Here is a 17,114-nt window from a genome sequence, read left to right as displayed (position 1 = left end):
TGGGCTGGGTTTGGCTGATGGGCCAACTCCTGGTCTAAGGCATTCCTCTGACTCTTTCCCATCTACCTCCTAGAACAATTTGGGGCCTGGAGTTCCCCACCCCCTCTTTCTCCTCTCTCTTTCTCTTTCCTCTCTGTGTCTCTCTTCTTCCTCCCTCTACCCCAATCCCTCCTGACAGCTGTCTAGCCCAGTGTCTGCGGAGCAGGCACTAAAAATATCCCAGCAGCAGCCAAAGCACCTGGGGACCCTGGAACATGCGGCAGGAGCCAAATGTGCGACCTTGACCTGGGCTACCCACTCTCTGCAATGCCTGCTCCTGGCAGCCCCTCCCCGATACTCACCCAGAGGCTGATCCGCCATTGCCCCCTGATTTCTCGATGTTGCTTCAACATCCAGATCATGCCTCCAGGCCTTCGCACCCGCGGTGTCCCCTCCCTGGAATGCCAGCACCCAGCCATTCATCAATCAACACATACTGGGGCTGCCCTCGCGGGGCAGTGTCAACTAGGGGAGCCAGGTACATAGGAGGGGACAACAACCCCGGGTGGCGGGTGACATTGGGCGCCCAGAGGAGCCCTGCCTCCCTCCGCCGCCCCACGCTTGGGGATGAGGGAAAGCTTCACGAGGATGCAAAGGATTAAGCCAGTGTTAGGGGATGAGGGAGAGTATGGCAGGCGGAGGGACCCGCAGAGGCAGAGGCTTGGTCTTTTAGAGGAACTGAGAGGAGACATGAAATTGAAGCTCCCAGAACACTGGGAGGCTGGGGGCGGGGCCGGCCCTGCAGCTGCGTGGACCCCCCACTGAGCAGTGGGGACTTCCCCCTTCAAAGGACTGGGAGTCAGGGAGAGAGGGGGCCAAGCTGGGGAGCTGTGAGCATGCCAGGGTTGGCAGGTGGAGTTGGTTGAGGTTCTGGAGGGGATTGGCGTGGCACTGGGTGGACACGATCTCTGGTGGGGTGTGGCCAGGGCACTTTTCTGGAAAGATGTGGACTCTTTGAAGGCCATGATGGAAGAGGGAAAGGTAGTCTTTCTCAGAAAGAGCAACTCAAAACCCTTCATCTTCCAAACCCCACCTGCTAAGGGGCCCTCCTCCAGGAAGCCCTCCCAGCTTACCTTCTGGTCCCCACCTCCAGCCCAGGCCCTCCTCTGGCTCTTTCTGACCCACTCCCTTTAAAAAGCCACTCCATCCACCAGTAAGTCACCCTCTTGTGCTTCCTTCTGGTCTGTAACCTGGGTTGCTGCTGGGACAGGACATGGTTGGCACCCGCCTACACAGTATGTCCGTTTCCTCTTCCCTGGCACATAGTAGGTGCTCAAGAAATGTTAGTTGTGTCCCAGCTTGGTAGCACTGGGAATGTGACCTTGAGAACGTTACTTAACCTATCGGGACAGCCCCCACCCCCAACCACGCAACCCACCCCACACCCAATCTCAGAAATAAGAAAATGGGCCTGGGCTTGAAGTGGGACAGCCACAATGCAGCCAGCAATTTTCTTCTCACTTCCTCTCCCCACTGTGGGGTGAGATCATGCCTTCCCCAAGAGGAAGCTTGGCCCTCAAAAGTGTTGGCAAGAAGCCACACCGTGGAGGACGTGGGCCTGTCATGGCACCCTACAGCTGCATCTGGGTCTCTTTCCATCAAGAAGAAGAACCGGGAGAGAAGAGGTTCAAGATGGCGGAGTAGGAGGACGTGCGCTCACTCCCTCTTGCAAGAGCACCAGAATTACAGCTAACTACTGAACAATCACTGACAGAAAGACACTGGAACTCACCAGAAAAGACACCCCACATCCAGAGGCAAAGGAGAAGCTGCAATGAGACGGTAGGAGGGGCACAATCGTGTTAAAATCAAATCCCATAAATGCTGGGTGGGTGACTCACAAACTGGAGAACAGTTATACCACAGAAGTCCACCCACTAAAGTGAGGGTTCTGAGCCCCACGTCAGGCTTCCCAACCTGGGAGTCCAGCAACGGGAGGAGGAATCCCCAGAGAATCAGACTTTGAAAGCCAGCAGAATTTGATCGCAAGACCTCCACAGGACTGGGGGAAACAGAGACTCCACTCTTGGAGGGCACACAAAAAATAGTGTGCTCACCAGGACCCAGGGGGAAGGAGCAGTGACCCCATAGGAGACTGAACCAGACCTACCTGCTGGTGTTGGAGGGTTGCCTGCAGAGGTGGGGGGCAGCAGTGGCTCACCGAGGAGACAGGGGCACTGGTGGCAGGGGTTCTGGGAGATGCTCATTGGTGTGAGCCCTCCCAGAGTCCGCCATTAGCCCCACCAAAGAGCCTGTAAGCTCCAGTGCTGGGTAGCCTCAGGCCAAACAACCAACAAGGTGAGAACACAGCCCCACCCATTGGCAGACAAGCAGATTAAAGTCCTACTGAGTTCTGCCCACCCAGCCCTACCCACCATCAGTCCCTCCCATCAGGAAGCATGCAGGGGCCTCCTAGATAGCTTCCTCCACAAGAGGGCAGACAGCAGTATCAAGTAGTATCAGCAGTACTTCGTCTTGTGGAATTGAAAACCACAGCCACAGAAAGACAGAGAAAATGAAAAAGCAGAGGACTTTGTACCAGATGAAGGGACAGGATAAAACCCCAGAAAAATAACTAAATGAAGAGGAGATAGGCACCCTTCCAGAAAAAGAATTCAGAATAATGATGGTGAAGATGATCCAGAACTTTGAAAAAAAACTGGATGCAAAGATCAAAAAGTTTACCAAAGACCTAGAAGAATTAAAGAGCAAACAAACAGAGATATGCAACACGATAACTGAAATGAAAAATACACTAGAAGGAACCAATAGCAGATCAACTGAGGCAGAAGGGCGAATAAGTGACCTGGAAGGCAGAATGGTGATAATCACTGATGTGGGAAAGAATAAGGAAAAAAGAATGAAAAGAAAAGACAGCCTAAGAGACCTCTGGGACAATGTTAAATGTAGCAACATTCTCATTATAGGGGTCCCAGAAGGAGAAGAGAGAGAAAGGACCCGAGAAAATATTGGAAGAGATTCTAGTTGAAAACTTCCCTAATATGGGAAAGGAAATAGCTACCCAAGTCCAGGAAGAGAAGAGAGTCCCAGGCAGGATAAACCCAAGGAGAAACACACCAAGACATATAGTAGTCAGTTTGACAAAAATTAAAGACAGAGAAAAGTTATTAAAAGCAACCAGCAAAAAACGACAAATAACATACACGGGAACTCCCATCAGGTTAACAGCTGATTTCTCAGCAGAAACTCTGCAAGCCCAAAGGGAGTGGCATGATTATTTAAAGTGATGAAAGGGAAGAACCTACAACCAAGAATACTCTACCCAGCAAGAATCTCATTCAGATTCGATGGAGAAATCAAAAGCTTTAGAGACAAGCAACAGCTAAGAGAATTCAGCACCACCAAACCAGCCCTACAACAAATGCTAAAGGAACTTCTCTAAGTGGGAAACATAAGAGAAGAAAAGCACCTACAAAAACAACAACAAAACAATTAAGAAAATGGTAATAGGAACATACATATTGATAATTACCTTGAATGTAAATGGATTAAATGCACCAACCAAAAGACACAGACTGGCTGAATGGATACAAAAACAAGACCCATATACATGCTGTCTCGAAGAGACCCACTTCAGACCTAGGGACACATACAGACTGATAGTGAGGGGACGGAAAAAGATATTCCATGCAAATGAAAATCAAAAGAAAGCTGGAGTAGCAATAGTCATATCAGATAAAATAGACTTTAAAATAAAAAATGTTACAAGAGACAAGAAAGGATATTACATAAAGATCAAGGGATCCATCCAAGAAAAGGAGATAACAACTGTAAATATATATGCACCCAATATAGGAGCACCTCAATACATAAGGCAAATGCTAACAACTATAAAAGAGGAAATGCAAGGCAGAAACAGAGACACAGATGTAGAGAACAAACACATAGACACCAAGTGGGGAAAGCGGGGAGGGTTAAGGGGGAATGAATTGGGAGACTGGGATACCAAATTGTACACTCTAAATATATGCTGTTTATTGTCTGTTAACTGGATCTCAATAAAAGTTCTTAAAAAAAAAAAAAAAAAAGAAAGAAAAGAAAATGGGCCTGAACCTCCAGGTAGCCTTGGGCTGTAGTGGTGGTGACTGGACCATGGAATTTCCTTCCCCAACCCCAGACAGGCCTGTTCCACACCCTGTCCTCCCCATCCTTACAACATATTTTGGGATTCAAGGTCAGGACAGGCTTAGGCATCAGTGCACCTGGGTTCAACTCTGCCTCTGACATGTCTTCACTGTGTGACTTCAGAGAGTAGCCTCTTATCCACCAGCCTTGGTCCCTTCAAGAATCAAAGCCCCCTTGGGCTTCCCTGGTAGCACAGTGGTTAAGAATCCGCCTGCCAGTGCAGGTGGGGGAAGATCCCACATGCCGAGGAGCAACTCAGCCTGCGAGCCACAACTGCTGAACCCATGCTCCACAGCTACTGAAGCCCGCCCACCTACAGCCCATGCTCCACAACAAGAGAAGCCACCGCAATGAGAAGCCTGCACACTGCAACAAAGAGTAGCCACTCTCCGCAACTACAGAAAGCCCGTGCACAGCAAGGAAGACTCAATGCAGCCAATGAGTAAAAATAAATGAAATAAATAAATTTATTAAAAAAAAAATTGAAGCCCCCTTCCCCACCTTGCCCCCTGGCCCAGGCTTGAGGCGGGCATGTATGGGGGTATGAATGCAGTTCAGATCCTACCTGGCTGGTGTGGGCGGTGCCAGGGCCCCCACGGACCTCTCAGCTTCTGGCCGGGAGGGGGCCAAGCCCTGGAGGGTTATCACTGGGCTGAAAGTAAAACAGGCCAGATTTTCCATGCAGGAACTGAGAGCTAAGTTACCAGTCAGATGGGGGACTTGGAGGAGAACACTCCATGTGGAGGAAACAGCAGGTGCAAAGGCCCTGAGGTGGGACAGATTCTGGGGGGAATGCCATGAGGAGGGCACGGCCAGACTGCTGGCCTGGAGGTCTTGGAGAGGCGGGTGGGGTCTTTACTGAGGGTGCCGCGCGCTCAGGCAGGGTTTGGAGATGGAGAGGCAGCTGATCAGTTTCTGTTTGAAAACCCCCCGTGGGTACAAGTTAACATCCTGAAGCCACGACATCTGCGCCCCTGAGTGGAATAATTAAGTGAATGGAGAGCGGAGGGTGGGAGCCAGGTTTCTCACTATTGGAGTGGGAGGTTACAGACAGTCCAGGGAGGAGGCTAGGAGGATTCACTGGGTAATGGATTAGGTGTAGAGACATCTGTATGAACTCACGTTTAATTTAGCATAGATACAGTTACAGATGGAAATATTTATAGATCTGTGTATATACACAGGTTAGTATACATACATATATGTCCTTGCTCTGTCCGCTGAGAGGGCCTAGAAGCAACTACACCCCAGCAGCGATGAGCACACCTTCTGCCCAGATCTTGGTTTCTAACAGTAATCTCCAATGAAAGGCACCAAGGCTGCTCCTTGGAGAAATTCCAATCCTAGGACTGGGGCAGGAAATATACCAGATGAGCTTGGAATGTTTTGTAGTGACAGTAAGGGAAGTGCTAAAAGAAGAAAAAAAAAAAAAAAAAACAAGGATGCGACAGATGGGTGTGTCAAAGGGACATGAGAGCCAATTGAATGAGCTTCCATTGGCCAAAGCTGGAACAATTTGAGCAAGGAAATCAATAAAGTAGTATTGGATTATAACCCAAAGTGTAGAATAAATATCCACAAGTCCATATTGATATGAATGATTGAATAGATAAATTAATGGGCAGAAGAGACATATTTCACATCAGAGGAATTCCAAATAACTTTTGCCCTCAAGGTGGGGGAGAGTGATTCCTTATCCCTTAGGTATGGGCTGTAAATAGGGACTTCCTTCCAAAGGGTACAGCAGGGAAGGGGGGAAAACACTAACTGGAAAGTGGAGACACCTGACAGATGCTACCTCAGCCAAATGATCTCAGCATCACAGTGAAAATTCACGTTGATGGCAGGTGCCCTGGACACGGTGTGATGAGAGGGGGTTTCACTTTTGTGTTCCTCTCCAAACCCATCACCTCAGTCTAACCCAGAGAATAACATCAGACAAATTCCAATTGTAGCAATCATATTACAGTATATGACTGTATCATGGGACTTCCCTGGTGGTGCAGTGGTTAAGAATTCACCTGCAATGCAGGGGACATGGGTTCAAGCCCTGGTCCAGGAAGATCCCACATGCCTCGGAGCAACTAAGCCCTGTGTGCCACAACTACTGAGATTGCAAGCTGCAACTACTGAAGTCCACAACCTCTAGGGCCCAAGTGCCGCAACTACTGAGCCCGTGTGCTGCATCTATTAAAGCCTGAGCGCCTAGAGCCCGTGTTCTCCCATAAGAGAAGCCACCGCAATGAGAAGCCTGCGCACCGCAATGAGAAGCCTGCGCACGGCAATGAAGAATAGCCCCCACTCACCACAACTGGAGAAAGCCCATGTACAACAATGAAGACCCAAGCACAGCAACAAAGATCCAACACAGCCATAAATAAATAAAATAAATAAATAAAATGTATCAAATCAACATGCTGTACACATGAAATCTGCACAATGTAATACGTCAAACATAGTTCAACTTAAAAAAGTTTTTTTAAATCCCAATTGAGGGGCCTCCTACAAAACACCTGACCAGTTCTCAAAACTGTCAAGGTCACCAACACCAAGAAAGTCTGAGAAACTGCTTAGCCCAGAGGAGCCTGAGAGACATGATGACGTGATGATCCCAGATGGGACCCGGGGACAGAAAAATGACATTAGGGGAAACTGAGGAAATCTGAATAATGTATGTATTTTAGTTACTAATAATGCCTCAATATTGATTTACTAATTCTGACAAATGTACCATATTAATGCAAGAGGTTAATAACAGGAGAAATTCGGTGTGGGATACACAGGAACTCTCTGTATTATCTTCACAATAATTCTGTAAATGGAAAACTGCTCTAAAATTAAAAGTTTATTAAAAAAAACAACAACCTATAGTTGCCATGGGGAACAGGGATTGTGGGGGGAAGATGTGGAGGCAACAAGAGGCCTAAGTAGAAGCCCAGGCAGCATCCAGGCTGGAGATGACGGGGCCTGGGCTCAGGCTACTGCAGGGTACAGGAAAATGAGCAAATTGGGTGTGTTTCAGAGACACAGGGCCAGCAGGACCAACGTGGATGATGAAGGGAAGAGAAGGCTCTCAGGAACTCCCAGGCCTCTCTGGCCAGGCTCCTGAGCAGCCTTTCTAAGCTGGGGAGGCTGGTGAAGGAGCAGGCCTGAGGGCACGCAGATCAGCCAGGAGGGAGGTTTGAATGGAAGACCGGCAGGCGCTGTTTAAATCTCATTTTATGAGGACTCACTTGAGGGCGACCGGGGTCTTTCAGATTTGTGACAGGACAACATCCTTAAGGATGGTTCTCCCCACCTCTGGGACCAGATCCTAAGGCTGCCCTCATAAGGCTGTGGGCTTGCCGTGTGGCCTGCAAGAGCCTTCTCTGAGCCTCAGTTTCCCCATCTATAAAATGAGGATCAATAATGTCCCGCTCACAAGGCTTGTAGGGGGAAACAAATAAGTCCTTCTCAGTGCTTGGCACACATTGGGAGCTCAATAAACTATAGTCACCCTTCCCAGTGAGTATCAGGTGGAAGGAGCGGGACCTATCGCTTTAAATTATGCAAATAATTGCGGGTGGTTGGCGCCTGGAGATTAAAAAAAGGAGCCGCTTCTCCAACTCAGCCAATCAGAGCGCTGGGCTGGCGAAGCTGGGCGCCCAAATGGTCCAATGGCTGGCCGCGCGCACTCAGAGCCCGCCCCTGCCTCCCTGGCCCAGGCGGAGGTGTGGACTCTCCCGGCCACGCCCCAGAGGCGGAGCCAGCTGGCGGCCGCGCCGCAGCCTCGGAGGGAGGGGCGGGGCAGGCTCGGGTGTCAGCGACCGAGCCGCAGGTGGCGGCGGGCGCGGGGCTCGGCCCGAGCTCGGGAGGTGAGTGTTGTTCCCCGAGACACCCCCGAAACACCCTGGCCCGCGCAGCCTCTCATGCATACGGCGCCCGGCAGCCCGGCAGCCCGGCGGCCCCGGGGGTCAAAGGCGCGGCGGGGTGGGAAGGATGGCGAACAGAGGGTGGGGGGCTGCGCGGTGGGCACCCCGTCCTTCCCCCAGCCCTCCCGGGATAATCGGGGATCCGCGGAGGGAGATAGAGACCCCTCCCAAATCCTCCGTCTTCTGGCCTAGAACTGGAGCGTGCAGCGGGGCAGCTATGCAGCGAGACCCCTCCCCAAATCCCTTTATTCTAAGCCTGGATCTGGGTCTAGGTTCCGGGGCATAGATGGGGACGCCGCCTTCCCTACAGCCTGGGACCCAGGACAGCCGAAATGGAGACCACCCCCAATTTCCCTTTTCCCAGCTCTGGCCTGTAGACCCCCCGGGACCAAGATGAGGAACCCCTTTTCTCTGCTGTGAACCCCGATCTAGGCCTGGCCGAGGAGCTGGGGGTCCCCTGGTTCCTCCTCTAGGGTGTCCTTTTCCAGCTCGCTACCACAAGGATGGGGTGGTGGAGGGGCGTTTCACTGGCGTCCTCTGCAGGGACCCCAAGGTTGGAATTCTAGGGAGGGGTCAGTGTGGGGGTCCTTTGCTTGGCAGGGCTAGGCCAGGCCAGGCTTGGAAAGACTTGGAGCATGGACTTGGTTGGTGGTCGTCCCTACTTCAATGAGGGGTGGGCAGCGAGCATCTGTTCCCAGGGATTAAAATAAATTGAGGTAAATTAGGATCTTGCTGGAGGCTGACTGCAAGTGGGGTGCGGAGGAGGGTTGGGGGTGGGCGGCCCCTCCATCTGCCTCAGATTCCAGAATTCGCCTGCCCCAGCTGCAGTGGGGACCAGGAGGTGGCTTCGGATGGACATGCCTGACTGGTGACCTTGGACAGGTGACAGACCTCCCTGATCCTTGATTTCTTTTTTTTTTTTTAATTTGGAAGTAGGCTTCAGAATCTGTATTCTACAGATTCTGAAACCCACCCACCTCATCTTTTGCCAAATTGTGGCTCCACCCTTTTGCTAAAGCTGTTGGTGGTCAGCGGAGAGAGAGCGATAGGTTTGGAGAGCCCCTCATATGACTTGTTGACCTCTGAGCCTCAGTTTACTGCCCTGTAAAATGGGTTGATGGTCACATTCTGGCATTGGTGGAAGGATTGCTCTGGCAGACCATAAAATCTACTACCAAGCTGCCATCATCAGAGCAAGGGCTCCTCCATCCTGGTCTCACTGGCAGGACTGCCTGGGGCACACCCTGACCCACATACCTTCACCCACGCCAGGGGCAAAGCCAGTACCGGGGCGGGATCCTGGGCAGGAGGAGGTGGGAGGCGCTGGGCCAGTCTGTCCTCTGTCCCTTGGGGCTCTGTCCCTGTGGTGGGGCTGGGAGTCCAATGCTCGCAGGTTCAAATCCAGCTCTCCTGTGGGTGGCTTTGCCCCTCTGCACCTTGGTGTGTTCTTCTGTGAAATGGGCTGAATCCCCCTTGGAAGATCAGAGCTGGGAGAATGGGAGCACTGTAAATGCAGACATGGTCATTGTAATACCACAGTCATTCTAATACAATATTATAATCGTTATAGCATTGTAATTATAATACTAATTGCAATATTAGTGACCATAAAGGGGGTCAACAGCTGACTCATGTTGGGGTAGGGGTAGGAGAGGGGGAAGTCTGCAAGGGTGTTTGGTGCCTGCTGTGTAGTCAGGTAGTCAGGTACACAGTTGGTGCTCAATAGGTGTTTACCAAGTGAAGTGATGGAGAGGGTGGAGACCAGGGGCGAGGACTGAAAAATTCCTGAGTATGAGCTCGGATGCCGTTCACGACCCAGTCACTGTGTGACGTGGGGCTGGTGCCTCAGTTGCCTCATTGGGGTGATGGCTGAGTTGAGACACTGCTTCCAGGTGCCACTGTGAGACTCCAGCCAGATTGTGTAAAATGGGCACAGCCCTGGTGGCCAGCCCTAGAGGGGCGGAAGTGCACGACAGAGCCGGTCCTTGAAACAGCATAGCCAAGAGGCCAGACACAGGAAAGGAAGAGAAAAACCCCAGACTGGCCATACTGTGAGCAAACTGGAGTCCGAGGGGGCGCAAAAGGACAGATCCTGTTTCACAGGACCCCTGAGGCCCAGAGAGATCAGGGGCAGCCCAAGGCCACCAAGTGAGAGGTCAGGAGCTCCGGACAACCCGTCAGGAACAGGAGCCCTGCCTTCTTTGCTGACTGGGTTCCTGTCCTGTTTTATTTGCTCCGGGACCTGCTCAAATGCTGAACCGGCAAGAAGCCCAGGGTTTTGGGAATTGGTGCTGGTGAGGCTGGATCTCTGGGCAGCGCCCGGAGCTTGTGTCAGCCACCTCCGGGAAGGACTCCGTTCCCCACTGCTGGCAGCCAGAGCATGGGGGCATCCAGGTCAGCTGACAACCTGCTGTGTGACCTTGGGCAAGTGCCTGTCCATCTCTGGGCTTTGCCTTGGCGCTGCGGAGGCTGGGACACCTGGGTTCACGCAGGGCTGACTCCTCCATCAGACACAGGGACCACCATGTCCCAGGCACAATATTTTAGGGGTCTGTAAAGGTGTTTTAACTTCTTTTAAAATCAGAACGGTGAAAAAAATCAAGCTTTGGGGGTCAAAGAAAACATTTGATATAGGGTATTAATATATTCATCTCTATGCCACATGTAGTTGTAAAATATAGTTTAAATTCCCTTTTTTTAGTGGAGAAAGGGGCCCATGAAAGCAAAAGTGCCTCAGGCCACTGAAAATCCTCATGCGGCCCTGGGTTCGAGTTTTGGGGCTCCCATTCGTGGGCTGTGCAACCTTGGGTATGTGGACTCCCCTCTCTGAGTCTCGAGTCCCCCCATCCAGGGAAGCAGGCATCACTGGCCCACCTCAAGAGTGATGAGATGTGGGATGCTCAGCCCAGGGTTGGAGCCCGATTTGCGGATACTATTATTTCACAGCTGTTGTCCAGATCGTTTGCTCAGTAATAATAACCCCGGCTGGGAGCCTCAGCTTACCCACCCAGGACCTGTGCGGTGCCAGGGAGGTCCCATGGGTAGTGTCTGGAGGGGGAGGTGAGGTGGCGGTTGGGCCGTGGGCGGGGCGGGTGTAACTTCCTGTCCCCCAGGCACACGGGCCTCTACTTGGTGCTAACGGAAGTGGGCCACGTGGCTCTCTCCTGGTGCCCGCCCCGTCTGACAGGGGCTCAGGCCCCCAACTTGCTATCCGGTGAGTTTGAGCCCAGGCCAGGAGGCCCCCCATTGCTCTTCCTGGGCCCCCCTCAGGAACAGGAGGGAGGCTCTTCAACCTGGCCCTGGGTTTCAGGAGGAACAGGAGGTGTCACTTCCTGGGCCGGGCGGGGGGCCTGCGCAGGGCCACCCTTTGCTCTGCCACCCCGCCTCCCCATCACGACTCTGAGTGGCGGGATGGATGGCCGGGTGGTCGGGGAAACACGGAGATCCAAAGCCAAGTGTGGAAATTTCGAAACAGGGAGTTCCTGTGGCAGGCAGGTCAGGGACAAAAATCCTAGCGACCTGGGGGACAGTGAGTGACCTCTCTGTGGCTCAGTTTCCTCATCTGTACGGTTGGGATTGAGCCACGCGCTGTGGTTGTGAAGGCTGGATGGATGTGTGGTATCTGTGAAGAGCTGGGCACAGCGCCACACGCATACTGGCACTCAGTGTATGTGTGGGGGGAGGGGCAACCGCATGGGTGATGTACAGACAGCAGCAAGATGCCCAGTTTCTGGGGAACTTGGGCCCGGTGGCTCCTAGGATCCTCTAGAGCAGCACTGTCTAAAAGAACGTTGTGCTGTCCAGTATGGCGGCCCCCAGACGGGCATAACTGAGGAACTAGGGGTTTAATTGTATTTCATTTTATTTAGTTTAAAATTAAGTTGCCCCCTGGGGCTGGTGGTTCCCGTATCAGTTGGCACAGCTCTAAGGGATCCTGAGATGCTCAGGGTCTAGGTCATGGCCAGAAACTAAGAAATAAGATGGGAACTGAGGGCTTTTCCTCCTCTGGATGTCAGCTTAGCATGTCCCCAGCCAGACTGGGTTTCCTCAGGGGCTACACTGGGGGCTGGAGTTTCTCAGGGGCCCCAGCATCGCCCAGCACAGGGTGGTGGTTGGGAATGTTTGTTGAATCAAACAGTTGTTTGTCTGGTGAACACCTGTGCATGCTTTAAAACCCCACCTCCCATGCCCCCTCCTTTAGTCCAGGTCCCCCAGTCCTTGTTCCTCCATTTGGTTCAGCTCTGACCCTGTAGGACCAGGGTATCTGTGTCCAGCTCTGTTCTCCTAGACTGAGGGCTCCTCAGGGAGCAGGCCCAGGGCTGAATCATCTCATGGACCTTGGTGTTGTCCTGGCCACGTAGGCACGTGGTGAGTGCTGGGTGACTTACCGAAATCAAGCGACCAGGGGCTAGCTGATAATAGGTCAAATTAAACTCACTTTCAAGATTAGAAAACTGAGGCTCAGAAAGGGGCAGCCTTGTCCAAGGTCCTTGCTCAGTCCTTTCCTGGTGAGGCCCAGGGAGCTTTCCCATCCTGCAGTCACCAGCCCCATCCCTGCTGCTACTGTGCCTCCTGGGCTCCCAGCTGCTGCTGAGCTGCCCGCGGGGTCATGAATTATGGATGAGGCTTGCGGGCTCCAGTGACAAGCCCAACCTCAAGAACATGCCAAGGACACCAAGTGTCCCTCCCTCGCCCGGAGGCTTGGCCCAGCCCCCTCTTCAGGGAGGCCTGGGGTCCTCCAGCAAGACCCCCTTCTAGGCATTCCCTCTTGTTTTGCAGATGGGGAAACTGAGATACGGAGCTGGACAGTGACTCAGATACCAGGTGAACACACTGGCTTCCAGGGCGCAGGGTTGGGACTCATGGGGCACCCATGTCAGCTGGGCCACCATGGTGAGGGAGAAGCTTTCCATCCCAGGAGTGTGCGTGACATGGGGACTGTCGTAGAGGGATTCAGGAAACACTGAGGGAACCTTAAGGACCCTAACTCCCGTGTGGCTGATCACAGTCCCAGTGTCCACCTCTCACCAGACCCTTTTTCCCACAGGACCTGCCCAGCGTGGAGCTGAGTGCTCAGGTCAGGACTCAGCTGGCCCAAGTGCAAATCCACTGTCTTTTCCTGGCTGTGTGACCTTGGCAAGTAGCTTCCTCTCAAAGGGGGACTCAGGTTTTCCATCTGTAAAATGGCCTAGAGCTTTTTAACCCAGGCTGGGGCTCATCCAGTACCTGTACCCCCCACCATGAACTCCTATTCATGCTTTAAAACCCCAACCCCAATGCCCCTTTCCTCTTGTCCAGGCTCCCCCAGACCCTACGCCTTCATTTAGTCCAGCTCTGACCCCCTAGGCTGGGAGCTACTTGAAGACCATGCCCAGAGCTGAATCATTTCAGGGGCCCTGGCATACTCCCAGCCTTGGGGCTTTTGGTTCCTCCTCCATCCTCTTTATCCCTCCTCCACAAGGAGAACAGTTGGAATTTCCCCTCCTCAGGCTTGAGCCAGCTGTGACTACAGCTCAAACTTGCCTCTCTCTTTGGACAGGCACAAGACAGGAGCCTTTGGGGGTCTCCACAGAGGCCATCAGGATGTCATATTTTGGGGAGTATTTTTGGGTAAGTAAGATCCACTCTTATTTTGGTGGGGGCTCCTGGAAGGGCTGTGGGGGATTTTATGGAGATGGAGGGACCTGGTGGTTTGTGGTCAGAGTCTTGGGCAGATGGAGGGTCTGCAGGGGATAGAAGTTAAAGTGGGAAGAGTCAGGCTGGGTTTGAATCTATCCCCTCAGACCTCATAGGCCTTGTGATATTGGGCAAGTCACAACTTGAACAGGGAGACTGAGGCCCAGAGTAGGAATCTCTCACCGAAAGTTGCCCAGTGAGAAACTACAGACTCAGGTCTCAAACCCAGGGCCAGACTGAACTTCTAGGATCCAGGATTATTCCAGCCAGGGAATTTCCACATCTTCCCCATTCTGGAGAATTGGGGGGTTTTCTTGACTCGACCGCTAGGGACCCGCTCACCTGTCTGCCCTCCAGGCTGGGGACCACATATTGTGACTCCAGGAGCCAAGTGAGAAAGACTTGTTTTTTTGTTGTTGTTTTGTTTTTTTTATTTATTTATTGGCTGCATTGGGTCTTTTCTTTGCTGCACATGGCTTTCTCTAGTAGTGGCGAGTGGGGGCTACTCTTCCTTGCGGCATGTGGGCTTCTCATTGCGGTGGCTTCTCTTGTTGCGGAGCACAGACTAGGCGCACGGGCTTCAGTAGTTGCAGCACGTGGGCTCATTAGCGATGGCTCCTGGGCTCTAGAGCACAGGCTCAGTAGTTGTGGCGCACAGGCTTAGTTGCTCCGTGGCATGTGGGATCTTCCCGGCCCAGGGCTCAAACCCGTGTCCCCTGCATTGTCAGGCAGATTCTTAACCATTGCACCACCAAGGAAGTCCCTAGACTTGTTTTTATTCATTTATTCTCTCCTTCCCTCCCTGTCACCACCACCCCAACACCCAGCAAACTCTGGGAGATGCTGCAGCCCCCAAGAGACTCCATCCAAGCACCCAGTCTGGGGGACACAGAGCCAGTAAACCATCCCCTCCTCCAGCCCTGCAGGGTCAGGGCTGAACCCAGCCTTGGGTGTGCCCAGAGGAGGAGCAAGGACACAGAGATGTGTTTGCCATGGACTGTGAAGGCTGGTTTTCCAAGATGTTAGAAAGGCATTCCGGGCAGGGGGAACAGCCTGGGCAAAAATCCAGAGGTGTGACACTGGGTGGCCAGTTGAGGGCACAAGGACTTCTCCTGCAGAGCCAGGCTAATGGGGAGCCACAGAGGATGTGTGAACAAGAGAATCAGGGAAGGACCACGGCAGAAAGCCCCTTCCTCAGTTGCAGGCCCAGAGCTTGCAGAAAGGAAGCCCGTTGCTAGGCAACTGGTTGCCCCTGGCAACAGGCCTTTCTCCCTCCCCAGCTGGGGCTCCTCTTACTAGCATTTGCTTTCTTAAAGGGGCCACATCTCCTTGCCACCTGTGTGTGTGTGTGAGAGGGGTGGTGGGAGTGGGGAACTCCACCTCCTTCCCAAGGGTCAGAGTCCCTGGATTTGCTTCTGAATGGCTGTGTGACCCCATCAAAGGGCTGCCCCTCTCTGAGGTCCTGGTGGCGCTTCTGTAAGGGGGTTGACCATCTGAGGATCGGTTGTCACCCACGAATTGGAACCCTGACAGCAACACCTACATTTATTTTAAATTTCTCTTAATGGCATGCGACACCTACATTTATTTTAAATTATGTTTCATTGTATGAGGCACGCAGAGTCGTTGCAGAAAATTCAGACCAGCAAAGAGAAAATAGAAGCCACCCCCGACTCCTCCCTCCAAAGATAGCCAGGTGCACGGTGGATAAGAGCTTGCAGTTTGGGATTTGAATTGGGCTCTGCTGGGAGCCCTTGGGCAGGTGGCGTTGCATCTTGAAGCCTCAGTTTCCCCATCTGGGAAAGGAGGATGAAACTCCTGCTTCCCCAGGACTCAGGAAGTACCCCTGAAATGTCTTTTCCTTTCAATTAATGTTTCTTTTTTAATCTATTGTTAGTATTGCTAGCTCTTTGCTGGGTGATGCTGGGGCCCTAACTGGCCTGAAAGAGGCTCCAGTCAGGGGAGAACAAGCCAGACAGGGATGCCCTGGTCTTGTTGGCCCAAGTCAGGGCTGGATGCATGGCGGGCACTGGGGAGCCATGGGGGAAGTGTGAGGGAGAGAGGGACATGATCAAGCTGTATTAGGAAGATCTCTCTAGGGCTGGGGTAGGGGACCAAGATTGCAGTCCAGAGGTTCTGACAGAAGACACAGGCCCAAGACAGTCCCTCCCAGGACCCTCAGCTGCCAGCCAAGCCAGAGGGAGCCAGACACTGCTGGGGGCTTTGCCAGGTCTGGGAAACGGGCCAGCAGTTGGCTCTGAGTCAGCTCCAGATGCCGGCCTGGGCAGCAGTGCCTGGTGCAGCCTCACCCGAGGATCCCCTGGGCGGGGTGGGCGGGGGGCTGCTGGGGCTATTTGCTGAGCCCTCACCACTGTGCAGGAGGCCCTGTGTCCTATACCAGCTTCATCTCACCAAGACCTTTTGGGTGGTGAGTGCTGCCATTGTCCCCATTTGTCAGATGAGGAAACCGAGGCCCAGAGAGGTCAAGTCACTGGCCCAGAGTGACCCAGTGCATAAAAGGAGGATTTGATACTTGAGCCTTGAAAGTACAATTCTAGGGAATTCCTTCCTTGGCGGCCCAGTGGTTAGGACTCCGCACTTTCACTGGCGGGGCAACGAAGATCCTGTAAGCCGTGGTCAAAAATAAAATCAAATTTAAAAAATGAAAGAAAAAAGAATTACATTTCTAGACACGAGGAGAGAGAAAATATATTCCTGGGGAGCTGGAGGGATCAACAACAAATGTTTAGGAATGTGGGGGTCTGAGGAGGGTCTAAGAATGTTCCTGAAGGAGGAGGGCCTGGCAGTGATCTTTGAGAGGTGGCAGAATTTGGATGGGTTGAAAAAGACGTTGGCTAATGAACCAGGTGACAGCAAGAGCCCTGGTGGGAAGGAGCAGCCTGGCTTTGCACCATTTGCTATTTGCTGGCGAGGCCAAGAGGAAGTTGGGAGATAAAGTTGGAAAGGCAATTCCAGGCTAAGCACTTGGGGCTTCATCAGCTGGTGGGCAATAGGGAGCCATGGATGATCCTATAAGGGTGGGTCAAAAATTATCCGCACGCTGGCTATAGAATTTATAGAAGCTTTACTATAACCGGAATGCGGATAATTTTTGACTTACCCTCATAGAGTGAGGCGCGACTTTTGGGAGACTTGGGCTTGAGGCTCTCCTGGGTCTTCCCCAGTCTTGGCCTCCGTTTCTCCATCTGCACAGCAAGAGGTATTATCTGGCAGTGACTTCTGGCTTTAGCCTTCATGCTTTCCGGTAACTGGGAGGGTGAATCCCTCAGATTAGAGGAGGATGGAGGACACCATCATTTCAGGAGCGTCTGTGAAGTGCCC

The 17,114-nt window shown here is 52.5% G+C and overlaps 1 protein-coding gene across 2 annotated transcripts in view; it reads left to right on the top strand.

The window, feature by feature from the left end:
- Positions 1–7,953: 7,953 nt before the first annotated feature.
- FCHO1 (FCH and mu domain containing endocytic adaptor 1) overlaps positions 7,954–17,114 on the top strand; it is a 29,611-nt gene continuing 20,450 nt past the window's right edge. For both annotated transcript variants that reach the window (XM_057709575.1, XM_057709574.1), the window contains exons 1-4: positions 7,954–8,039; positions 12,876–12,920; positions 13,144–13,232; positions 13,636–13,706. In XM_057709575.1, the coding sequence (XP_057565558.1) occupies positions 13,680–13,706 (27 nt within the window). In that variant the 5' untranslated portion in view covers positions 7,954–8,039; positions 12,876–12,920; positions 13,144–13,232; positions 13,636–13,679. The remainder of the gene's footprint in view (positions 8,040–12,875; positions 12,921–13,143; positions 13,233–13,635; positions 13,707–17,114) is intronic.

The sequence above is a fragment of the Hippopotamus amphibius genome, chromosome 15 (assembly GCF_030028045.1).
Source record: "Hippopotamus amphibius kiboko isolate mHipAmp2 chromosome 15, mHipAmp2.hap2, whole genome shotgun sequence".
Lineage (NCBI taxonomy): Eukaryota > Metazoa > Chordata > Mammalia > Artiodactyla > Hippopotamidae > Hippopotamus > Hippopotamus amphibius.
The sequence above is the reverse complement of the archived record's forward strand: the minus strand, read 5'-3'. Positions and strand labels throughout refer to the sequence as shown.